The sequence below is a fragment of the Narcine bancroftii genome, chromosome 1, assembly GCF_036971445.1.
Source record: "Narcine bancroftii isolate sNarBan1 chromosome 1, sNarBan1.hap1, whole genome shotgun sequence".
In the NCBI taxonomy this organism is placed as follows: domain Eukaryota; kingdom Metazoa; phylum Chordata; class Chondrichthyes; order Torpediniformes; family Narcinidae; genus Narcine; species Narcine bancroftii.
Window position 1 is genome coordinate 13197787 of NC_091469.1, and position 23961 is coordinate 13221747.

Below are 23961 nucleotides of genomic sequence, written 5' to 3' on the forward strand. Positions count from 1 at the left end.
AAGATCGTATTATATGGCGAGCTCTCCACTGGCCACCGTGACAGAGGTGCACCAAAGAAAAGGTACAAGGACTGCCTAAAGAAATCTCTTGGTGCCTGCCACATTGACCACCGCCAGTGGGCTGATAACGCCTCAAACCGTGCATCTTGGCGCCTCACAGTTTGGCGGGCAGCAACCTCCTTTGAAGAAGACCGCAGAGCCCACCTCACTGACAAAAGGCAAAGGAGGAAAAACCCAACACCCAACCCCAACCAACCAATTTTCCCTTGCAACCGCTGCAATCGTGTCTGCCTGTCCCGCATCGGACTTGTGAGCCACAAACGAGCCTGCAGCTGACGTGGACTTTTTACCCCCTCCATAAATCTTCGTCCGCGAAGCCAAGCCAAAGAAGGAATGGTGATTGCCTGCAACCAGAGAACTTGGAAGAAGGAGAAGTGAGATGGAACTGTGAACCAAAGAACTTTTCATGAATTTACACATACTTTACATATATGTGTGCTTAGAATTAGAAGGGGGTTAATTTGGGTTAAGTATAGAGTTAAGTTAATGTTTGATTCTATTTTCATGTTTGAAGTTGATTAAAAATAACTTTTGTTTTGAAAGGCACTTGTCTTGATGAATGTCTATTGCTGCTGGGTTTTGGGGTCCTTTGGGCTCGTAACAGTGCTGTGCACGAGCCATGGCGGTGAAATTGTTGGTAGTAGTTGTATGTAAGGTGTCAATGTCACGCCTAAACGGGCGTCAGCCATGGCATTCGCTTTTCCCCAGATGTGCCTTATGTCCAATGAAAATTGTAAGGTGAAGTCCAAATGCTGAATCTCTCTGGTGAGTAGAAATGTGTGCTTGTACTCTTGGTATGGATAAGAGGCTGGTGGTTTGTATAAATGGTGAAAGGATGATCTTCCAATAAAAAGCGGAAATGTTTCACTGAGAAATAGATGGCCAAGAGTTCTCGACCAAACATACTATACTTTGCATGAGCTGATGACAGCTTAACTGAAAAAAAATTGCCAGAGGTTCCAATTGCCCATAGACTTGTTCTTCTAATACTGCTCCCACAACACTGACAGATGCACCTGTGGTGAGAGAGTGCAAGGCATTGGACTTTTGATGTAGAAGTCATCACATCACTGAAAGCCTATGTTTCCCAAAGTTAATGATCTTTTGGACACAGACTTATTGGATCCTTTTAGTAGTTCAGTGGTGGGTAATAGAGGTATTGCAGCATTTGGCAGGAATAGGTGCCAAAAATTCATCATGCCTAAAAAAAGTTGCAACTGGCCAAATGTAGCATGTATAGGAAATTCTTGAATCTCTTGCACTTTTGATTCATTGGTCAAAATACCATGTTGCATAACTCTATGTCCCAAAAATATAAGATCAGTAGTGCCAAGAATGCATTTACTGGATTGATCACAATGCCAAATTCATCAAGCCTCTGAAACAATGAGATAATGTGGTACTTGTGGTCCTCTTTATCCACACTCGTGATAAAAATGCTGTGGATGTAAACAAACACAAAATTGAGTACGTGGTCCATAAACTGGTGGAATGTCTGAGCTGCATTCCGTACGCTGAATAGCATTCGCAGAAACTCAAAATGTGCTGAAAGGGGTAATTACTGCCATCTTCGCGACATCAGAGGGCTCAACTGGACTCTGATAGTTAGCACATACTAAATCTATTTTCACAAATACAGGTTTGCCTTGGAGGGTTCAGTTGGGCAAGCTTGAGGGCCCAAGTGGCCTTCTCCTATTATGTTCTGCGACAAAACAGACACAGTTGGGCTGGAACAAGACCATGCAAGAAACTCTTATGGCATTTAAAAACTATTCAAAAACAATTCAATTCAAAAGATGGTGCCTTTCAGTGGCAACTCTTTGCGTGCAGCTCCAGTGGTAATAATCAGATATTCACATTCTGAACTATTATAGCTCAAGCCCATAGCCACAGAAACCAAATATCAGTAAGTAACGATGTATCAAGGATGTTGGTAGGCCTAGCGATTGTCACGAACAGGAATCTCTGGTGGACCGTGGCCATTTAAAGAAGACCTGACCATATAGACACAGGGGTGGGGGGGGGGGGCTCAGGCCTAAGATACTGAGGCCATCTTCCTGGCCAACATATGATCGTTAGAAAATAATGTAGATTAACTGAGAGCTAGACTACAGCATCAAAGGGACATCAGGGAGTGGTTTGTGATGTGCTTCACTGAGACTAGGCTGAACGGGGGCGGGTGATTTCAGGTACAGCACTACAGCCCGAGGGCTTCATCTTCTACTGCATGGACTGGATAACAGTGTCAGGTAAAAGTGGAGGAGGTGGCGATTGTGCCATCATCAATTCATTGTGATGCACAAACGTGACTGTTATATCCTAGTCCTGCTCCCCTGCCCGAGGAATAATTGACAATCAACTGTCATCCATTCTATCTGCCAAGGGAGTTCACTGCCATCATCCTGGCTGCTATGTACATTGTGCTCCAGGCTCACATCAGGCTGACACTGGAGGGGCTGAGCACTGTGATCAGCAGCCACGTGACATCACTCCCTGATGCCTTTCCGATCATTATAGGGGACTTCAACTAGGCCAACCTGAGGAAGTGTCTATCAAACTCTCACCAACATATTACCTGCACAACTAGGTGAGCCAACACAGTTGATAACTGCTACACTACCTTCAAGAATGCCTACGGAGCTATCCTATGCCTGCACTCTGGCAAGTCTGATCACCTGGTGCACTTCTGCTCCTGACGTGCAAGCAGAGACTGAGGACTACAGCACCATTAGTGAAGACAGTGTAAGTATGGCCAAGGAAGGTGGAGGAGAGCCTGCAAGACTGCTTTGAATTAGTGGACTGGACCATATTCAAGGACCAATCTACTAATCTGCTTGAATGTGCCACAGCTATCACTGAATTCATCAAGAAGAGCAGAGTGAACTGCCTCAATGGAGCACTCACATCTAGTGTAATGAAATGTTTTGAAAGGTCAGTCATGGCCAGAATCAACTCATATCTAAGGAAAGATTTGGACCCACTGCAGTTTGTTTATTGCCACAATTGCTCCACAGCTTTTCATTTCACTGGCTCTTCACTTGGCCTGAATCACCAAGACAACAGTAGCACAAACATCAGTCTTTTCATCGACTACAGCTCAGCTTTCAACAATGTCATACCTTCACTACTGGTCGGTAAGCTCCAAAACCTGGGCCTTTGCACCTCCTTCTGCAGCTGGATCTTTGACTTCCTCATTGGAAAATCACTGTCAGTATGAATCAGAAACAATGTCTCCTCACTGATGATCAACACGGGCACACCTCAAGGATGCGTGCTTAACCTGATGCTCTACACCCTTGACTATATGGCTAAGCACCATTCAAACGCGATCAGCAGATTTGCAGATGACAGATCATAGATGCAATGAGGAAACAGAGGAGTGAGATAGATCAGCTGGTTGAGCAGTATCACAACAACAACCTTGCATTCAATGTTAGCAAAACGAAGCAATTGATTGTGGACTTCAGGAGGGAGAAATCAGGAGAATACAAACCATTCCTTATTGAGGGGTCAGCAGTGGAAAGCGTTAAGAACTTCAAATTCCTGGGTGTTAAGATATCTAAAAATCTGTCCTGGGTCCTCCATGTCAATACAGTCACAAAGAAGGCTTGCCAGCAGTTATACTTCGTGAGAAGTGTGAAGAGATTTGGTATGTCACCATAAACTCTCAGAAGCTTCCACAGGTGTACCGTGGAGAACATTCTGACTGGTTGCATTACTATCTGGTATGGGGGTGCCAATGCACAGGATAAGAAAAAAAAAATGCAGAGTTGTGAACTCAGCCAGTGCTATCACAGGCATCAGTCTCAACTCCATCAAGGGCATCTACCAGGAGCAGTGCCTTAAGAAAGCAGCTTCTGTCCTCAAGGACCCTCACCATGGCCTCTTCACACTGTTATCAAAGAGGAGGTACAGGATCCTGAAGATGAACACTCAGTGGTACAGAAAAAGCTTCTTCCCCTCTGCCGTTAGATTTCTGAATGATTATTGAACCACAGACGCTACCCCACTTTATCTTCATTTTACATTAATTAATTTATTACTTAAAAAAATGTAATTTATGGCAAATTTGCACCTGTAATTCTGCCACAAGAATAAAATATGATTCTGATTCTGAAAATGAAATCAATGTTAAAACATTATCAAAAAACAAAACACCTAGAATGCAAAGAAACACTTAAGTAATTAAAAATATTACTGCTTACCCAAATAATTAAAAGTGTAATATTCTTGTTTCCTTGCAGCTATAAAACCCTTATTCAGTGAATGGTGATAGTTTCATTTGGAACTGCTGACGAATGCAACAAAATCTGGGTGAATATATGCTGCTCTGCTTTTTCATGGTATCCCATTTCAAAGCATCTGATTTGGAAATGTTTGTTACCTAAAATATAACTCTGCAGAAGTGGAGAATCAACATAAGGAAGTTTTGCTGAATCCAGTTCAACTCTGATTGAGTAACAGGGTCCTTTATAGCTATGCTTAGCAATATTTGAAGTTGTCATATCTAGTAAAGAGTTCTAATTGCTATATTTGAAAGGTGAATTTGTACGGACTTTATCACTGAAATTATTGCACTACCATTATTGAACCAATGTATGAAATTTGTTGCATGTTTGCCTTGGGTGATTTAATAAAATGCAAGGAAGTTTTCAGTTAGTTTTGAGTTGTAGATCAGAAATCTAGTTTTGTCGGGGTTGAATTAACATATGTTGCTATTTTTTTCAGGTATGCCATACCTCCAGAGCATGGGAAAAGACTCGAACGTCTCGCACAAGGTAATGCAATACACAATTTTCTAATGCATCAAATTTTCAGCTAGCATTGATTCTTTTCATTCAATCGAAGTGTGCTTTGTGACCACACTTACTTCTATATACATTTATCGTTAGTATTTTAAGAAAAAATGTTAAGTAAACCTTGTGGAGCAATGATCAGATGCATTTGAAATTGAAAGAGGTAATTTTGGAAATGCTTAATCAACCAGGCAGTGTACATTAAGAAATAAACAAAGCTAATGTTTCAGGTTGATGACCTTACATCAGAACTGACATAGTATTTCCAGCATTTCTTGTTTATATTTCTGATTTCCAGCATCTGTGGTAGCTTGACTCCAGATACATTTACAAGATAAAAACATATTTTAAGACCGCAAGCTATTATTTACTTCCAGTTGAATACATCTTTAAATATTGTAACTGTGGTGACGTAGGATCTAGCGGTCTCTTGTCCACAGTAAGATGTTACAATCCACAATGAAGAAAAGGTCAGGGTGCAGGAGACTGACAGTTGGTGGAGCTACTGCCTCACAGACCAGCAACCTGAGTCCATTCTAGACCCTGGATACTGTCTGTGGTGGAGATTGCACATTGGCCCTGTGACCACTTGGTTTCCTCCCACACAATATACAGAATAGGCTCTTTGGTTCATGATATTCAATATGGATTGGAAGGTTAATCAGCTATTGTAAATTGCCCTTGAAATGTAGGTGAGTGGTAGAATTGGGGAGTTAAAAAGTGAAGGGATTTGAAGAGGATGTGAGATGAATAAAAATGGGGTTAATGTATTGTTGACTCATGTTTGGCTTGAACTTAGTGGGTTGGAGCCTTGTGCTTTATCTCTTTTTGACTCTCTCCAGATTTTATTTAGTTGAAAGACCAGGAAAATTTTAAAGCTTTTTTTGAAAATATTGCTGTTTTATTTTCATTCTGTGAGGAGGCACAGGCATCAGTGTCATCTGATACTAGTTATGCAGTATTCCCTCAGTATTGCACTGGAATGGAAGTTGAAGTATATGCTAAGGACTTGAAAGAGGGATTTGATCTCGTACTATCCTGACTCAGGGGTGAGAATGCTGTGATTGACTGCATTTTAACTTGTTCTTGCACAGATTAATTGACACGTCTTTGAGTCCGCCAGCAGAAAGTCTATGAAGATGATTTAAAATTCTACCTTGTGAATTAATTCCACACATTCATAGAAGTAGGCAGAGTATAAACCTATTTTGCTGTAGAAAAAGAGGTTAGAGCTGTAGGAGATTGAAATATTTCAAAACAAAATGGAGCTCCTTTTGCTCTGTTTGATGAGAAAAATGGAACAGTGTTTTTCCCAGCATGCCTTTTTGTATCCTGGCTGATCCTTAGCCAAACACTGCCTCACTATTTATGACATCTTGGTGTGTCAATATTTTCAAAGATACAGAATGAAAACATTTTAAAATACCTCACTGACTTTGAAACATTTTGAGACACCCTGACAATGTATAGAGCAATCAGTCAACCATAATTTGTTCTTTATATGTCATTTATATGCACTAATACTTAGTCTTTTATTGACTTGGAACCATAGAGCCTTAGAACATGACAGTGTGGAAACAGACCATTTGGCCCCTTTAGTCAGTGCCAAACTATTATTCTGCCTAAGCCCATTGACATGTACCTGGACCATAGACCTCCACACCCCTCCCATCCACATACTTGTTCAAATTTTTCTTAAATGTCAAAATCAATTCTACATAAACAACTTCAACTGGCAGCTCATGCTACACTCTCACAGTCTTTGCATGATGATGTTCCTCTTAACCACCTCACCCTTCACTCATGTCTTCTAGTTCTTGTTTCCCCTTACCTCAGTGAAGAAAGCCAAATTGCATCGACTTTTATCTGTACCTCATAATTATTTATACTTCTATCAGATCTCCCCTCATTCTCCGACGGTTCAGGGAATAAATCTGTTTAACCTTCATCTTTTACTCAGTTCCTCAAGTCATCATATTTCAGATTTATTGTCAGAGTACATACATGACATCACAAACAACCCTGAGATTCCTTTTTCCTGTGGTTGTGGCAGAATTACCACTAAATGGTAGTGCAAAAAATAAACTGTACACAGCCCAAAACATGTAAACAATCAAAGAATTGTAAACAGATAATGAATGTTGCCAGGATTTCTGATGTCATACCAAACCTTCGCAAACTCCTGAGGAAGTAGAGGTGGTGATGTGCTTTCTTCACAATGCCATTGGTATGTTGGGTCCAGGAAAGATCCTCCGAGATAGTGACTCCCAAGAACTTAAATTTGCTTACCCTCTCCACTTCTGATCCCCCAATGATCACTGGATTGTATATCCCTGGTTTTCCTTTCCTGAAGTCAACAATCAGCTCCTTTGTTTTGGTGACATTAAATGCAAGATTGTTGGTGCACCATTCAGCCAAGTTTTTAATCCCCTTCCTTTATACAACCCACTACCGTGGTAACGTCAGAAAATTTGTAGATGGTGTTCTTGTCATACTCAGCCACACAGCTGGAGGTGTAAAGTGAGTAGAGCAGGGGTCTAAGAATGGAGTCATGTGATGCTCCAGTAGTGATGGAGATTGTGAAGGAGAAGTTCTTGCCAATCTTGACTGATTGTGGTCTGGAGTTGAGGAAATCCATGATCCAATTACATAGTGGGGTGTTAACTCCCAGGTCTTGGAGTTTGCTGATCAATTTTAAGGAAATTATGGTGTTAAATGCTGAACCAAAATCGATAAAGAGCATCCTGATGTATGGATTTTTGCTGACCAGGTGTTCCAGGGCTTTGTGTAGAGCCAGTGAGATGGCATCTGCTGTAGACCTGTTACTATGATAGACAAACTGGAACATATCCATGTCACCGTTCAGACAGGAGCTGATCTGCTTCAACACCAGCCTTTCAAAACACTTCATCACTGTTGAAGTTAGTGCTACTGGTCGATAGTCATTATGGCAAGTTACTACACTCTTAGGCACTCTTAGGTATGATTGATGCCTGTTTGAAACAAGTAGATAGCACACCCTGCTGGAGTGAGATATTGAAGATATCTGTGATTACTCGGATAAGTTGGTCAGCACAGATTTTTAATACTCGGCCAGGTATTCCATCTGGGCTGAATGCTTTCCTCGGATTCACACTCCTGAAGGCATCACACGTCATCCTCCGATACGGATAAGATGGGATCATCAGGGGACGAGGAGATGTGGAGGGGTGATTCTCCACTGTTACTATTGTCAAATCAGGCATAGAAGGCATTGAGTTCCTCTGGGAGAGAAGCTTTGCCATCTGCTACTTTACTGAATTTGGTTTTGTAACAGATTATGGCATTTAGGCCCTGCCACAGCTGTCAGATGTCCCTCGTTGTTTCCATTTTCATCCAGAAACTCCATTTTTTCTGGGACATATCTTTCTGCTGGTCATACCTGCTTTTGTTGTACTGATCTGGGTCTCTGGACTTAAATACCTGTGATCTGGCTCTCAACAGGTTAAAGATTTTATTGTTCATCCAGGACTTCTGATTGGGGTCAATCCTGAATGATTTGGTGGGGACACACTCATCCACGGCTGTTTTGATGAAGTATGTGACAGCCTCGGTGTACTCGTTCAGATTCTCAGCATAGTCCTTGAACTCTGCCCAATCCACTGACTTGGTCCTGTAACCATTCTTCAGCCTCCTGTACCACCTTTTAGCTGTCCTGACCTCTGGAGCCTAACATTTTAGGTTTTGTTTGTATGAAGACAGAAGGAGCACAAAATGTGGTCTCTGGAAAGAACAGTAGGCTTCCTTATTTGGGTGTAGCAGTGATTGAGTGTGCTGGGACCTCTGGTACAGCAAGTTGCATGCTGGTGGTAGTTGGGCAAGGTTTTCTTGACACAGGCCTGGTTGAAGTTGTGGACTAAGATTTGTAGTGTGTTGGGCTGAGCCAGTGGTTCTCAACCTTTTTCTTTCCACTCACATATCACTTTAAGTAATCCCCATGCCATTGGTGCTCTGTGATTAGTAAGGGATTGCTTAAGATGGTATGTGAATGGGAAGAGAAGATTGAGAATCACTGCTTTAGATCCAATTGTTACTGAAATACTTTGCTTGAGAAATATTGTAATTGGCCCATTTCCTTTGGAGTTATGAAACCCAGTACCTACAAGTCAATTAGGTATGATTAAAACAATGGTTTTACTCACATCCCACATTAAGCAATCCTTACTAATCACAGAGCACCTCTGGCATAGGAATATTTAAAGTGGTATGTGAGTAGAAAGAAAAAGGTTGAGAACCTCTGGGCTGGGCCGTCTCTTGTTTACTGACCACATCATGCAGGTCTGCAAATGCCTGCTTGATCAGCATTGGGAGGATGTTGACGCCGGTGAGAATCACAGATGAGAACTCCTGGGATAGATAAAAGCGGCTGCATTTAATCGAGATTTGCTCTAAGGCAGCGGAGCAGGAGGTCACTATAACTCTAGTGTCCATGCACCACCCAGTATTAACAAGAAAGCACACTCCGCCTCCTCTCCCTTTTCCAGAATTCGAGTTCTGATCCAGTCTATGGATGGTGAAACCGTCTGGTTGGATAGTGATGTCAGGTGTGTTCTCTGTTAGCCAGGTCTCGGTGCAGCAAACAACTGAGATCTGTCTCTAATAAAGTAGCCTTGCCCTCAGGTCATCAATTTTATTCTCCAGTGACTGGATATTTGACAGTAATATGGATAGAAGGGGAGGTCTCAGATCCCTGCGCTTCAGCCTTGATTGAATCCTGGCCCTCACTCCACATTTTTGACCTCAACTTTGGTGGTGGCCTATCCCTTTAAGGACTCTGCCTTGCAGCCATTTTGTTTCTGAACCAACCGTTACGCAGGAGATTTGAACATTTTTAATCATGTCCTTGCAACATTGTTTTAAATTATATGAAATTGTTCATGAGGAAAGGACATTCAAAGATAATATTAACGTATAATGAACATTATATATTATATTAATAACATTATTGTATTAATAACTGAAATAATATCTCTGAATGTGGTATTCCCTTTGACTGTGTGTGAACATTTAGCATGCTTCCTTAATATTTAGTCTTTTGATTAAGCCTTGCTTTCAAAAGGGTTTCGAAAGATTTTGATACTCTTCGGTATACTTAAAGTGGTATGTGAGTGGAAGGAAAAAGGTTGGTCCTGACACGCAAAATGCTGGAAGAACTCAGCAGGTTAGACCAGCATCCATTGAAAACAATATGGAGGTGACGTTTTGCCACAAAACATCGACTACTGGCAAACTCCGCTATACGTTACTTCAATCAGTGTGAAATTCATTTACTGTGATTTGGAAAAATGCAACCATTTCCTGTTTATGCGTGTAATTATTCAGTTACTGCGAGATCTTTCTGGAAATTTCAAGAAGTCTTGAGATACAAGTAGATCATGTAAATGGCTCTAAATAAAATATGTGCCCTCTATTAAATATGGATAAAAGAAAATGTGGAAAAGAATCTGACAATGATATAAAATGAAAAGAAAAGGAATTACTCTAGAAGAAAAACTTGAAGTTATTAAATGACATGAAGATGGTGCCAACAATGTGAAAATCATATACGGTCTGGGCTATAATGAGTCAATGGTACACACAAATTTAAGTAAGAAGCAAGAATATAAAGAACAAGTTGCATCAGTTTCTGTAAGCTTTCAAATTACCCAAAACAGAAGTCCATTAATGATTGAAATGGAACGGCTACTTCATCCTTGGATTGAAGATTGTAACCAAAACCGAATACCACTTTATACAAAAAAACATTCAAAGCAAAACTTAAAAGCATTTTTTTGATGCTTAAAGAAAGTAAATTTCAAGGGGCTGCAGAAACTTTTGCTACAGGTTTAGGTTGATTTGACTGCTTTAAACATCGAACAGGATTACACAAAGTAAGAATTATAGGGGAAGCTGCTTGCGCTGATAAAAATGCTGCTACAAAATTTCCAGAAATGTTTCAAAAAGGATTTGAACTTGCTGAAGCTGCCAAGGATTTTTATCTAAATGTCGATCCTAACATGGAAAGAAGCATGGAAGTCCGCTGCAATTTAGAAAGGCAATTGTATAATGAGGAAAAAAATCAAAATCTCTGCAGTTAATTTTGGGCAAAGTTTAGTTATGATGTAATTATGAAATAGATTAAAAATATCACAATTATTTTATTAACTTTAACAGTTTTGGCATTATATTGGAGCTAAAAGTTGTTTTTAATACACATTTTTTATAAGTTGGATGGATGATCTGAAAGGATGGGTTTTCATTGTAATTATTCCTATTGATTCTATTAATTGCTTAACGCGAATTTGTCTTGCATGAGTAAAATTGGGATGAATTAATTGCGTAAAGTGGGGTTTGCCTGTATTGCTTTGCATGGATGCTGTTTGACCTGCTGAGTTCCTCCAGCACTTTGTGTGTTCCTCCATTTTTCCAATACCTGCAGACTTCTTGGTTACCTCTATGTTGGTAGTGTAACAAGTGGAATATCTTCTCTGCTAATTTACTATCCAAGTTGAGTAGTCACAAATTAACCCATTCTATTGTTCACATCCGTGTTTCTGTATCCTGCTGAAGCAGTGCATCCTCGGAATGAATGAGCACTTACCAGGAAATTTAGCATATAAAAAATTGGTTGTCCATTTTGCATTTTTCTTTCACTTGGTGTCCTTTTGTTCTTCTATTAAATGCAAGGTCTAAAAATGGTCATTTACAGTATACGTGTTCTGGGGTCAGAGTATTTGCAGACTCCAAATTTATGAATAAAATCATTATATGAAAAACTGTTTTATGACCAGCAGCCTCTCTCTTATCTTTGAGTTTTCAGATCATTCCTGAACAGTCTGGCCTTAACATAGACTTGCTTTGTTATTAGCAAACAAGCATTTTCCTCAGTTAAGTGATATGGATTTAATGCAAGGCAGCGTATTATGTAACCAACTATGAACACTGCAATGACAGATTTTTCAGTTAGTATTTTTCTATAGACTTTGGGATATTGAAGTAATTGTATTTTGTTCTCAATGTATTCAGGACAGTTTTATGCGGGAACATAACTTTCAATCAAGTCACCTTAAATCTGATAATGAATGATGAATTGGACTTGAATAAGAATCCATAAGTGAATTAACCTCTAATAACAATTGAAATAAATCTGCATCAACATGGAGCCTGCATCAGGACAGATCCTCAGAGATGTTGACACCCATGATTTTGAAGTTCTTGACCCTCTCCACTATTGACCCCTCAATGAGGACTGGTTTATGTTCTCCTGATTTCCTCCTGAAGTCTACAATCATCTCCTTGGCTTTGCTAACATAATGCACAAGTCATTTAAGTCGAGTGCAAGGTCATTGTTCTGATACCACTCAAGGAGCTGATCTATCTTCCTCTTGGATACTTTCTCAGTGCTGCCTGTGATTCTGCTACCATGGTGTCATTGGCAGATGTGTTGATTGTATTTGACTTATGCCTATCCACACAGTCATGGATGTAGAGTGAGTAGAGCATTGGGCTAACCACACATCCTTGAGGTGCACCTGTGTTGATCATCAGTGAGGAGGAGACATTGTTTTCAATTTGTACTGATTGTGGTCTTCCTATGGGAAAGTCAAGGATCAAGTGGTTGGGGTGGGGGGGGGGGGGGTGTGTGGGAGGCCCAGGGTTTGGAGCTTGTTGACCAGCACTGAGGATATAATGGTGTGGAAGCCTGAGGTATAATCTATGAAGGGCAGCTGGATATACAAGTTGTTGTCTAGGTGTTCCAGAGCTGAGTGGAGAGCTAGTGATATTGCATCTGCTGTTGTACGATTGTATCAGTAGGCGAATTGCTGTGGATCCAGTCCTTGGGTACATGTTAATTCTGGTCATGACCAACCTCAAAACATTTCATCTCAGTAGATGTTAGTACTACTGGATGATAGTTGTTGAGGCAGCTCACTCTGCTCTTGGGCACTGGGATGATTGATGCCCTTTTGAAGTAGGTGGGAAACTCTTGTCAGCAGCAGTGAGAAATTGAAAAGGTCCATGAACACTCCTAGGCTAGTTGGTTGGCACAGATTTTTAGTACTTTGCCAGGTACGCCTTCAGGGGTTGATGCCTTGGGAGGGCTCATCCTCTTGAATGATGTTCTTACGTTGGCCTTTTAAAAATGTAAAAATACAATGTAAAACCAAGGTTCAATATAGTTAAGACTATATAAGATAGAAATGGGGAGGTCTTTCCACTGGCAGCTGATTTAAGAATTAGGGGGCAGCCTCAAGATTTGGAGAGCAGATTTAAGTTGAAGGAGAAATTGTTTCTTCCAGAGAGTAGGGAATCTGCAGAATTCTTAGCCCAGTGAAGCAGTGGAGACTGCCCATTAAATGTACTTGAGACAAACTTTTGCAGAATAGGACAATTAAGGATTGTGCAGAACAGGTGGGTAAATGGAGTTGATTCTATGGCTATATCAGCCATAATCTTATTGAATGGCTTGTAGGCTTGATGGGCCTGTTAATGAGTTAACAACAGTTGACCATAAACTGAGAAAATTGCAGATAAGTAAAATTATAGAAGAGCAACGGAAGTTTCAAAATTAAATGTTATGCCTCTCAAGTGCCTCTTCTTCAAAAGGAGCTATTGACAAATAAAATGAAGTAAGGACAGAAAGGAATTAAAACACTCAAAAGTGGAAATACTAGTGCAGCAAGATATGCAGGTTGAACTTTGGTCCTAATAATTAACTCAAAATTCACAAGAGTGAAGAAAAACATAAGAAGATGATGTTTAAAAAGGAAGTGTAATGCAGAACACTTTAGAAAAGCTAAAAGCAGTAGATATCCATTTATGTAGAAAATTAAAATTTCATGTGCAGGTACAAAAAGACAATTGATTGCTGGATGTTATTTGTGAAAGACACAAAATAGTGTGATCAGTTCTGGGCACTACATTTCAGGAAGAATATTTCACCCACTGGAAGCAGAATGATGCAGAAATATGATGTAGATTTAAAAATGTGTCTTTGGTCACTTGAACTTAATCCACTTGGTAGCAGTCATGGTGAAGCTACTCAGAATAAATTTATTCTCACAGAAACATAAAATGCTGGAAACATTTGGTTCATGCATTATCTGTAGAAAGAGAAGCAGTGTTAATGTTTTTGGTGAAGGACTCTATTGGAACAGGTGCTGATTGAGTGTTATCTATTTTTGTTTCTCCTTTCTTTAACCTGCAATTTTAAATTAGTTTTTGTGAGCTTTATCATGGGGTCCTGTTGAAGGGGTAAGTAAGAGAAGGTGTCTAAAAGTTTTTGTTTGGCCCGGCCACATATAGGCCAGTGCACCAGACCACAACAGCACCACCCTTAAATGCGGATAATGGTGAGCTTGGGATTGGTGCGGAGAGAGTGGAGGGAATAAAATTCCGAGAGGGTGAGATTAGAATAAGTGAGGGCAGTGGTGAAGTCGAGATAGTTGATATCTCTGCGGCAGAAGGCTGGAATGAGGTTACCGGAGGAGTAAAACTATTTAATGCTGGGAGGGGGCAGCAAAGGGGTATGTCGTGGGGAGTGGAATCAGGGGAAAGAAATAGGCACAGAAAGGGATCAGTGGAAGAAGAAGTGTTTAGTATAGTGGCATGCGCAGAACTTGTTGATGTTTGGACAAAGGTGACCCTCCACTGTGGATAGAATGTTTTGTCTCCACGAGGGTAAGATCAGTGTTGGTGGCGGGGGGGGGGGGGGGAGAAACAGTGGGGTGGAAGATGTCAGGGGAGAAGAATAGGGTAGATCAGAAGGTGGAGGGATCAGGAGGGTCAGAGGGCACCCAGACTCACTTCCATAGCCATGTGTCCTACCTTGACCCACTTCCAATTTAACGTCCACTTAGATTCAAGATTTTTTTATTGTCATGTAATAAGACAGAATATGTAATATTAAACAAAATTTCCTGTAGTCTTAAGTCAGACAAAGATGAGCTATCAGCAGAAGTTGCCCTATGTCCTTTACAGACCGAGAAAGAGCATCAAAAAACAAGACATGGGTGAAAGGGAAAAGGATTTAGGGGAACATAAGGGGGAGTTAGAATAAGCTTTCAGCTGAAGTGGTGAATGTAGGCTCAGTTTTAACATTTGAGAAGAATTTGAACAGATACATGGATGGGAGGGGTATGGAGGGCTATGTTTGGGGTGCAGGTAAGTGGGAGTAGGTAGAATAATAGTTTGGCACAGACTAGTATGGCCAAAGAGCCAGTTTCTGTGCTGTAGTATTCTATGGTTCTGGAGTCACTGTGTCCATGTTACGCCTTCTGCTCTCCCACACCCTCCACAGCCATACAGCCTTCAGTCCAAACCATCAGCAACCTAAGCTCCAGATTCAAACTTCCAACATGATCAAGAAGCCCTTGACATCCTCTCGTGTCCCATTTCCAATACCTGGCACCCCTTCAGCTAGTCTCGAGCCAGGCTCCAGCAGTCCTCAGCCTGTTGTGAGTCCCTCGACCGCAATTGCAAGCAGCCCGCAGCCTGGGTGGGTTTTTTACCTTGAATTACCAACAGTCCGCAGCGTGGGTGGGTTCCTCACCTCGAACACCGCTGGCTGTGTTCTTTAGCCTAAGAGCTCCTGGCTGGCCTGCTGCTGTGGTCACCTTCCCATGGGTCATCTTCTTCTCAAATGGAGGTGATCTCCCCATTTTCTAGTTTCCTGTGCCAGTCCTCTGTTTCCCCAGAGTCTGCATCAAATTTGGGGCTGCTGCTGAGTACAAGTGCTGCCATCTTTGACCCAGACCCTGAGGTCATTGGATTTTAAAATAAACCACTGTCAGCTCTTTTAGCAGACTGTTTAAAGCCTGTATGCAGCCAACAGCAATAGAACTGGTTGGTTGGACCTCGCAGGGAAGCTACTGTGTCTTTGTTCTCCACAGGTCAGAACCAGTGAAAGAGTTGCCATTAGTTACTGACATCAGCCCCAGCAAAAGACAGGTTTTAAATTAGACTTTCCTCATTTATGCAAAGATTAACTTAATGCTGCTATTTAATTTATGTTTTGTGAAATATTTGTTACAGGTTTCTTTCCGAGTAGTTCCCAAGGCTGTGATGCTTTCCTACGCCACAAGATGACCCTTATATCTCCATCAATATTAAAGAAGTATGGAATTCCTTTTGACAAGGTAGTGAAATAAAAATGTATTCATAGATATAGCAGAAACTAATCCATTTTGTGAAGTGTTTTACAATTATTTCTACTTCCATTATTGTGGAATTGGACAAGCAAACAGTGACTTCTAATTTGCTTTCTTGAAAGATGAACTGCCTTTTCTTTATAAGAAACATTTAAATTGTAATATGTGTAAATAAGTCTTGTGAATAATGTTTTAATTTGTATCCAAATTTAAGGATACATATTTCCTTCATGTTGGATTATAAACAAGTTGTTGCAAAGTGCTCAGTAATGGAGAGAGTAGTGAGCACCAAATTCCTCAGAGTTCACTTAAGAAGTGACTTATCCTGGACACAAACCATCTCTTTACCTGTCAGGAAGGTGGAACTTCCTGAGAAGACTGAGGCAGGCAAGACTACCAACAACTATCCTGTCAACTTTCAACAGGAGCTCTATCGAGAGTGTCCTGGCTGTTGTTGAATGTTTGTCGTACGTAGAGTATTAAATCGGAGGTCAATCCACAGGACCATAAAAGCAGCAGAAAGGATCACTGGGGTCTTCCAGTCAATGGGATTTACTAGGATTGTTGTCCAAAGAGAACTCAGAAAATCAGTGAGTACCTCTATCACCCTACAAACAGCATCTTCAAGTTACTCCCATTGGGAAAGAGATACCGGTGATTCAAAAACAAAACCACCAGGCTGAGAAATAGTTTCTTCTCACAGGCAGTGAGACTACTGAATGACTGAACTGCTTGTACAAACCCTCCATGACTCAACTATTTATTGAACAATAATATTTATTTTAATATTTCTACAGGTTGAGTACCCCTTATCCAAAAACCCAAAATCCAAAACTTTTTTTGTTCGTAGTCCCATAGGTAATATGTATTACATAATAGAGTTCAGAAATCCCAATCAGAGAATGGTCATTATGAGTGTAAATGTTTCAATATATGTCTACTTCAGTTAATTTGTGTATATGTAAATACACTCATGTAATTGTTGATAACGTGTAATAGTCTAGCCCACTTTTTTTTGGACCAAAAATCGGGTGTTTTTTGTTTGAATACTGTTTTATTGTGTTGTGCTTGTACAATCAGATGATAAATTAACTTGGAAGTAATGATTACTTGTTGCAGTTAATATGTGGGATAGTGATACTTGGAAAATTAGCTATTTTAGCAAAATGTTCTGAACAGTATTTTCCTCAACTTAAAGGACAGGCACACTCCATGTTGAAAGTCAAAAATTTTGGAATTGGTGGGGGGGGAGGGGGCAGTGGTTAGGGTTTTTTTTAATGTATGTTAGTAGATTTTTTGAGGTTTTAGTTTTTCTTACATTTTCAATATATATTTGTTATTCTAATAATGTGATTTATTATTGTTTCTTATTATTATTGTTCCTTATATGTTGCTTTCAATTTTTGTTTAGAATTCTGGGTTTCAACCGTAATTATTATTCCATATATGTTGCTTTCAATTTTTTTTAGAATTCTGGGTTTCAACCGTAATTTCTAATATAACTTGATTCAGGTTTCTTGCACAAATATGGCTGAATTTTGCAGCTTCAACTGGAAATGCTAAAGAATGTGTTTTTTTTAATTTAGAAAATGTTCATTATTCCTTTTGGTTTCTCGTCTTCTTTCAAATCCAAAATTTGCTGACTAATTTGATACAAAATAATTGAACCCTTTAAATTATTAGAATTCAATTAGTGAGGTGATAAAATCATAATTTCATGGATAAATGAGCATTGACTTTTACATTCTCTAAGATTTGGTTTAAAATTATTCAAGCACTGCTATTGGCAATTCTTGATGATTCTCAAATTAGAGAGCAAAGGTTTTAGGTAAGAACAGAAAGATTTAAGTAGAACCTGAGCGGAAAGTTTTTCTCTCTGTGTCCATATCTGAAATGAGGTGTTAGAGGAAACTATAGAATACAGATATGACATTTAAAAAACATGAAGATAGATGTATAGATCTGAAGGGGTTGGAAGGATATGCACCAAATGCAGGCAAATTAAACTCAACCAGAAGCCATTTTGGTTCGCACGGATGAGTTGGGGTGAAGGGACTATAACTGAAAATGGCTTGTGCCTTATGTTGTAGTTGCATCATGTTTTTGTGTGTATTTTATGTCAATGAGATAAAATTGCTTGCTGTACTTTTAGTATTAGTGTGCCAATTTATTACCAATTATTTAGTTTTAAAATTTTGCAAGAGTTTTGCCTTGAATCTTGTGATTAAAGTTTTACATTTGGTGAATTACTAAGTAAGTTGTTTTCAATGTACATTTGAAGCTAAATATGAAACAAACCAACATGTTAAATTATGCAATATTATGAATATGTGGAATCTTGAACAAAAGATGTCATGTTTGGCATCTGTGAAATTAAGTTTTTAGTGGTAAAACCACATGCAAAATTTATCGACTGAAGTCTTCTTTATCCATAGAATCTGGCAATTATAAGATGCTGCACATGTGTAGAGCTGTGCTTTTCTTTAAGTATGTATTTTTTGCCAGTACTGAAAGAAAATGGAAAAAGTAAAAAAATCCTGGCTTTGCTAAATGATCTGGCATGCATGTTTGTTTTAGCCAAGGATTTGTGGAATATCCAGGGAGCGATTTATATATATATATATATATATATATATATGTGTGTGTGTATATAAATAAATAAATAAATATGTATGTATATAAATAAATAAATAGAGAGAGAGAGAGAGAGAGAGAGAGAGAGATACATATATATATATAATATATATATATATATATATATATATATATATATATATAAAATTGTTGATAACGTGTAATAGTCTAGTCCACTTTTTTTTGGCCTAAAAATCGGGTGTTATATATATATATATATATATATATATATATGTGTGTGTGTGTGTGTGTAAATAGATGGAAAAGATAGTCAAATAGATTTTTGAAGAGGGAGAGAATTGTGAGAAGACAACTGAAATGAATTTATTTGGAAATATTTTTTACTTTTTGCTGGAATACCTTTGATTTAAAAACAAATCACAATATTCTCTCTCCTACATGACAAGATATATGCGATAGAATTGTATCCTTAAAAGCAATTGGTTTATTTTGACAGATGCAGTCATTCTCAACCTTTTTTTGGCTATGGCCTCCTTAGGACTGTGGTCAAAGTTGATGGGCCCCCTTCCCTATGAAGCAGTCTAGCTGCTTTCTTTCATACTTTTCTATCAACTACATAAACAACATGACAAATATTATATCATTTCAGTCATTGTCTTCCCCCCCCCCCCCATATGCTTTAGCCCCTAGGGAAGCCTTCGCGGAGGGGTAATGTCCACGTCAGCTGCAGGCTCGTTTGTGGCTGACAAGTCCGATGCGGGACAGGCAGACACGGTTGCAGCGGTTGCAGGGGAAAATTGGTGGGTTGGGGTTGGGTGTTGGGTTTTTCCTCCTTTGTCTTTTGTCAGTGAGGTGGGCTCTGCGGTCTTCTTCAAAGGAGGTTGCTGCCCACCAAACTGTGAGGCGCCAAGATGCACGGTTTGAGGTGATATCAGCCCACTGGCGGTGGTCAATGTGGCAGGCACCAAGAGATTTCTTTAGGCAGTCCTTGTACCTCTTCTTTGGTGCACCTCTGTCTCGGTGGCCAGTGGAGAGCTCGCCATATAACTCTATCTTGGGAAGGCGATGGTCCTCCATTCTGGAGATGTGACCTATCCAGCGCAGTTTGATCTTCAGCAGCGTGGATTCGATGCTGTCGGCCTCTGCCATCTCGAGTACTTCGATGTTGGAGATGAAGTCGCTTCAATGAATGTTGAGGATGGAGCAGAGACAACGCTGATGGAAGCGTTCTAGGAGCCGTAGGTGATGCCGGTAGAGGACCCATAATTCGGAGCCAAACAGGAGTGTGGGTATGACAACGGCTCTGTATACGCTTATCTTTGTGAGGTTTTTCAGTTGGTTGTTTTTCCAGACTCTTTTGTTGACCGTTTTGAGTTTTGTGTGCCCGATGGAGATGGGGGGGCTGGCTGATGGAGGACCTCAGTTTTCTTCAGGCTGACTTCCAGGCCAAACATTTTGGCAGTTTCCGCAAAACAGGATGTCAAGCGCTGAAGAGCTGGCTCTGAATGGGCAAGTAAAGCGGCGTCATCTGCAAAGAGTAGTTCACGGACAAGTTCCTCTTGTGTCTTGGTGTGAGCTTGCAGGCGCCTCAGATTGAAGAGACTGCCATCTGTGCGGTACCGGATGCAAACAGTGTCTTCATTGTTGAGGTCTTTCATGGCTTGTTTCAGCATATGGCCCCATTGAAAATGGCTGGCATGGTGTTGAAGGAGAAGGGAAGATGGTGATGCTAAAAATTAAAGTTAAATCACCAATTCAAATGCTTAAAGTGAAGCGTATTTCTGTCTTCATTTTTATATAACAGTACAAAGGTAACAAGGCTGAAAATAGTGCGTGGACTGTAAGATGTGTTTAAATATAAATATGCTGAGATCCAATAAGTGAGGAATAGGTGACAGTTGAGTTGATGAAAAATACCAACACTTCTAAGTCAACAGTGGAGATTCTATAATAACGGGATCCCCCAAAATCACTTTCTAATTAATAACTCAGCACCACTAACTAAACATCAGTTATTGAAAGCACCTTTTATGCATTTATTGTTGTTGATTATGATTTCTACAGATTCTTAAATTTTTAAACAATTTTAAAGGAAATGCTTTGATTTTGATTTATTCATTTTTTTTTCTTCCTGATGACACTAAATCGAGTGGAAAAGCAAATAGGGCAGACAGTCTGCAGAGAGATATGGATAGGTTAAATGAGTGGGGTGAAAAGGTGTACAATGTTGGTGAATGTGGGGTCATCCAATTTGGAAGGAAAATTAGTAAATTTGACTATTATTTAAATGGTGAAAAACTGTTGCATGGTGTTGTGCAGAGCAAACCTGCAGAGCTTGCACACAAATCACAAAAAAAAAGTTGGCAGGCACAGCGGATAATCAAGAAGACAAATGGGATATTGACATTCATTATCAAAGAGATTGAATTTAAAAAAAAAAGAAGCTTCTGCTACCACTGTGGAAGGTACAAGTGAGATGCATTTCTGGATTCCTTACTTGATGAGGGATGTAGTGACCTTGGAGGGGATGCAGAGAAGATTCACCAGGTTGATTCCAGGAGTTAGCTTAGAAAGAGAGATTGGGTATCCTGGGGATTTACTCATTAGTGCTCTGAATAATGAGGGGTGGACTTAGAGAAACACACAAAATTATGAAAGGAATTGATAAGATAGAAATGGGGAGGTCTTTCCACTGGCAGCTGATATAAGAATTAGGGGGCAGCCTCAAGATTTGGAGAGCACATTTAAGTTGAAGGAGAAATTGTTTCTCCCAGAGAGTAGGGAATCTGCGGAATTCTTAGCCCAATGAAGCAGTGGAGGCTGCCCATTAAATGTACTTGAGACAGACTTTTGCAGAATAGGACAATTAAGGATTGTGCAGAACAGGTGGGTAAATGGAGTTGATTCTATGGCTATATCAGCCATAATCTTATTGAATGGCAGTGTAGGCTTGATGGGCCATATGGCCAACTCCTGCTCCTATTTCTTATGTTCTGATACATTTATTATCTTTGTTTCACTTCTGATGTGTTAATTAAACTTCAATTAATATCAGTGTGTTTTATGTACTTGGGAGGCTGCAACAAGTAACAATGTCATTGCATTGGTACATTGAAGAGTTTATTGTCATATACTTAAGTACATTCATTCAGTAGCTGCTGCATCCTTTATAGTATGTTTTACTGATCAAAACGTGCAGCATTCTACAATGTAGCCATCAGCCAAATCTAGTAAGTGCTATATTTTGATTTGTTGCTCTTTTTCCTCCATCTTCTCATTGTTAGAAACAAATTTTTAAATCGTCAAATCAGGTTGTTGTGAAGCTATGCAGCACGGCATGGAAATATTCAACAGATGCATTGCTCCCCCTTCATTAATTTTTAATTGGACCATGGGAATGTATTTATTCTCTTGACCACAACGAGGAAATGTAATATTTTTTTTTAAAGGAGTGCAGATGTAAGAGAGAGCAGTAGAGACAGTGAGGAAACAAGGATGGAACACCAGAGACTGAAATAGAGAAGCTGGGAAGACCATCAGAGATGTTGAAGGAACAAAGAACAAGAGGGGGAAATCTGCACAGAAGTTAGGAACACCTGAAGGTAGAAGAAGTACTCTAGAAAGTGAATAAAAATAGGTGGACCTTGAAATTCTCAGCAGAATAAACAGAATCTATACAAAAAAAAGTTTTAGGTTGATGACCTTTCATCAGAACAGGAAACAAGCAAGCCAAAAAAAGTGCTAAAGGAACAGCGACTATTGCAAGTTCCAAGTGGCTTAGGAAGTTTTGCAAAAACAGCCTTCGCAAATGTTTTTGTCTATCAATTTGCATCTTCCCACTAAAATACCATGTGCATCACTGAAGATTTCCGAAGTCCACGTACAAAAATTACCGTAAACTGGATTTCAAAGATCTCTGTTGTCAACTGAACAGTTCTTTTTACTGTGAGTTGAATGTATGTGTGGTTCAGCCCAAGACTGAGGGAATGCCACTCAGTCAGAAGTAATATTCAAAGTAATGCCCCATCTGTTCTCTGGGTGGAAGTAATATAGTTCAACAAGCAATTAAAGACCATAAAAGCATTAATGCTTGTTTATCAGTGCAGCACTTTGCAACAGCTAGTTGTGGTTGAAGTATCTCACGATTAGAGGAATTAGCATGCCGGTTTCCAGAGATGTTGCAATATCTATGACAAGAAAAATGATCGTGAAAATTCCTACAATAAAAAAAATGAATTTAGTTCTTTTTGTTTATATCCTGTTGGTTGTGAATCAATGTTGGAAATACATTACAACTCGTAATTTAAGTTGATTTGTACATGCCTCTCATGCAGGTAACACAAGAAGCAGGGCAATTCATGATCACTTTTCCATATGGCTATCACGCTGGTTTCAATCATGGATTCAACTGTGCTGAGTCAACAAACTTTGCCACCATTCGATGGCTTGATTATGGAAAGATTGCTAAACAAGTAAGTAACAGCAAAGAATGGAATTCTTTTATATTTCAAAGTAACTGGGGTGGACGTGGAACTCTTTTCTGCAGATTAACCATTTACTATTTTATAAAATAGCTTAATCATTATGAATAAAGGAACAGATTTGCATGAAAAGAAAGTGCTAATTTAACGTTTGTTTCGCCCTTGCTCACCCTTGTTGAAATTCAATGAACTTTGAATTCTTCTTGAATTGGTGGTGGACTACGATGGAAAACATTGTATTTGATTTTATTAATTATTCCATTAGAAATTGCCTGCAATATATTTGTCACTCTCATGACTGTACCTCATGCAGTTGATATCCTTGAACTTTTGTTAATGTGAGCATGAAACAATATTTAGCTTCTGATCTGGTTACAGTGTAGATATTGATAATACTGCTTCATCTCCATTCTATAACAAAAATAGAGTAGATGGTGATAATATACCCTGCATGGTGGGTGATTTGAATTTTAAAGATCTTCTTGAGAATCTTCAAAGCTCTTTTGCATTCACAGGTGCGATACTTATGATGCTTTTATGTGAAGCTATTTTGCCAGTAACTTCACCATTACACTTCCTTTTGAATTTGAGGTTTCTTTGATGTTGGTGAATACAAGGAATACATAGTGCATGAAGATAGATTTGTTTTCTGTTTTTCGGTTTCCATTTAAATATGTGTGCTTTATTAAATGAGGAAGATAAGGAGCTTAGTGCAAGAAATACACTTGCTCTAAGTAGCCAGTTGCATCTCACAGTAAAGCTTCGGAGTAAATGGCAAAAAGAATATATGTAAAGTCATACATGTTGAATTTTGACCTCAATTAATGCCTGTGCCAATGGTTGGGGGGGTGGTGTTATATG

The 23961-nt window shown here is 39.5% G+C and overlaps 1 protein-coding gene across 17 annotated transcripts in view; it reads left to right on the plus strand.

Annotated features, from left to right (window-relative positions):
- LOC138755231 (lysine-specific demethylase 4C-like) overlaps positions 1-23961 on the plus strand; it is a 417729-nt gene that overhangs the window by 83532 nt on the left and 310236 nt on the right. For 13 of the 17 annotated variants that reach the window (XR_011352148.1, XM_069920849.1, XM_069920842.1 and 10 more), the window contains 3 exons: positions 4789-4838; positions 15909-16012; positions 22954-23091. Coding sequence is in view for 16 of the 17 variants with exons in the window: in XM_069920849.1 (XP_069776950.1) it covers positions 4789-4838; positions 15909-16012; positions 22954-23091 (292 nt within the window). In the remaining variant the exon portion in view is untranslated. The other 4 variants (XM_069920880.1, XM_069920870.1, XM_069920890.1 and 1 more) reach the window with 4 other exon arrangements.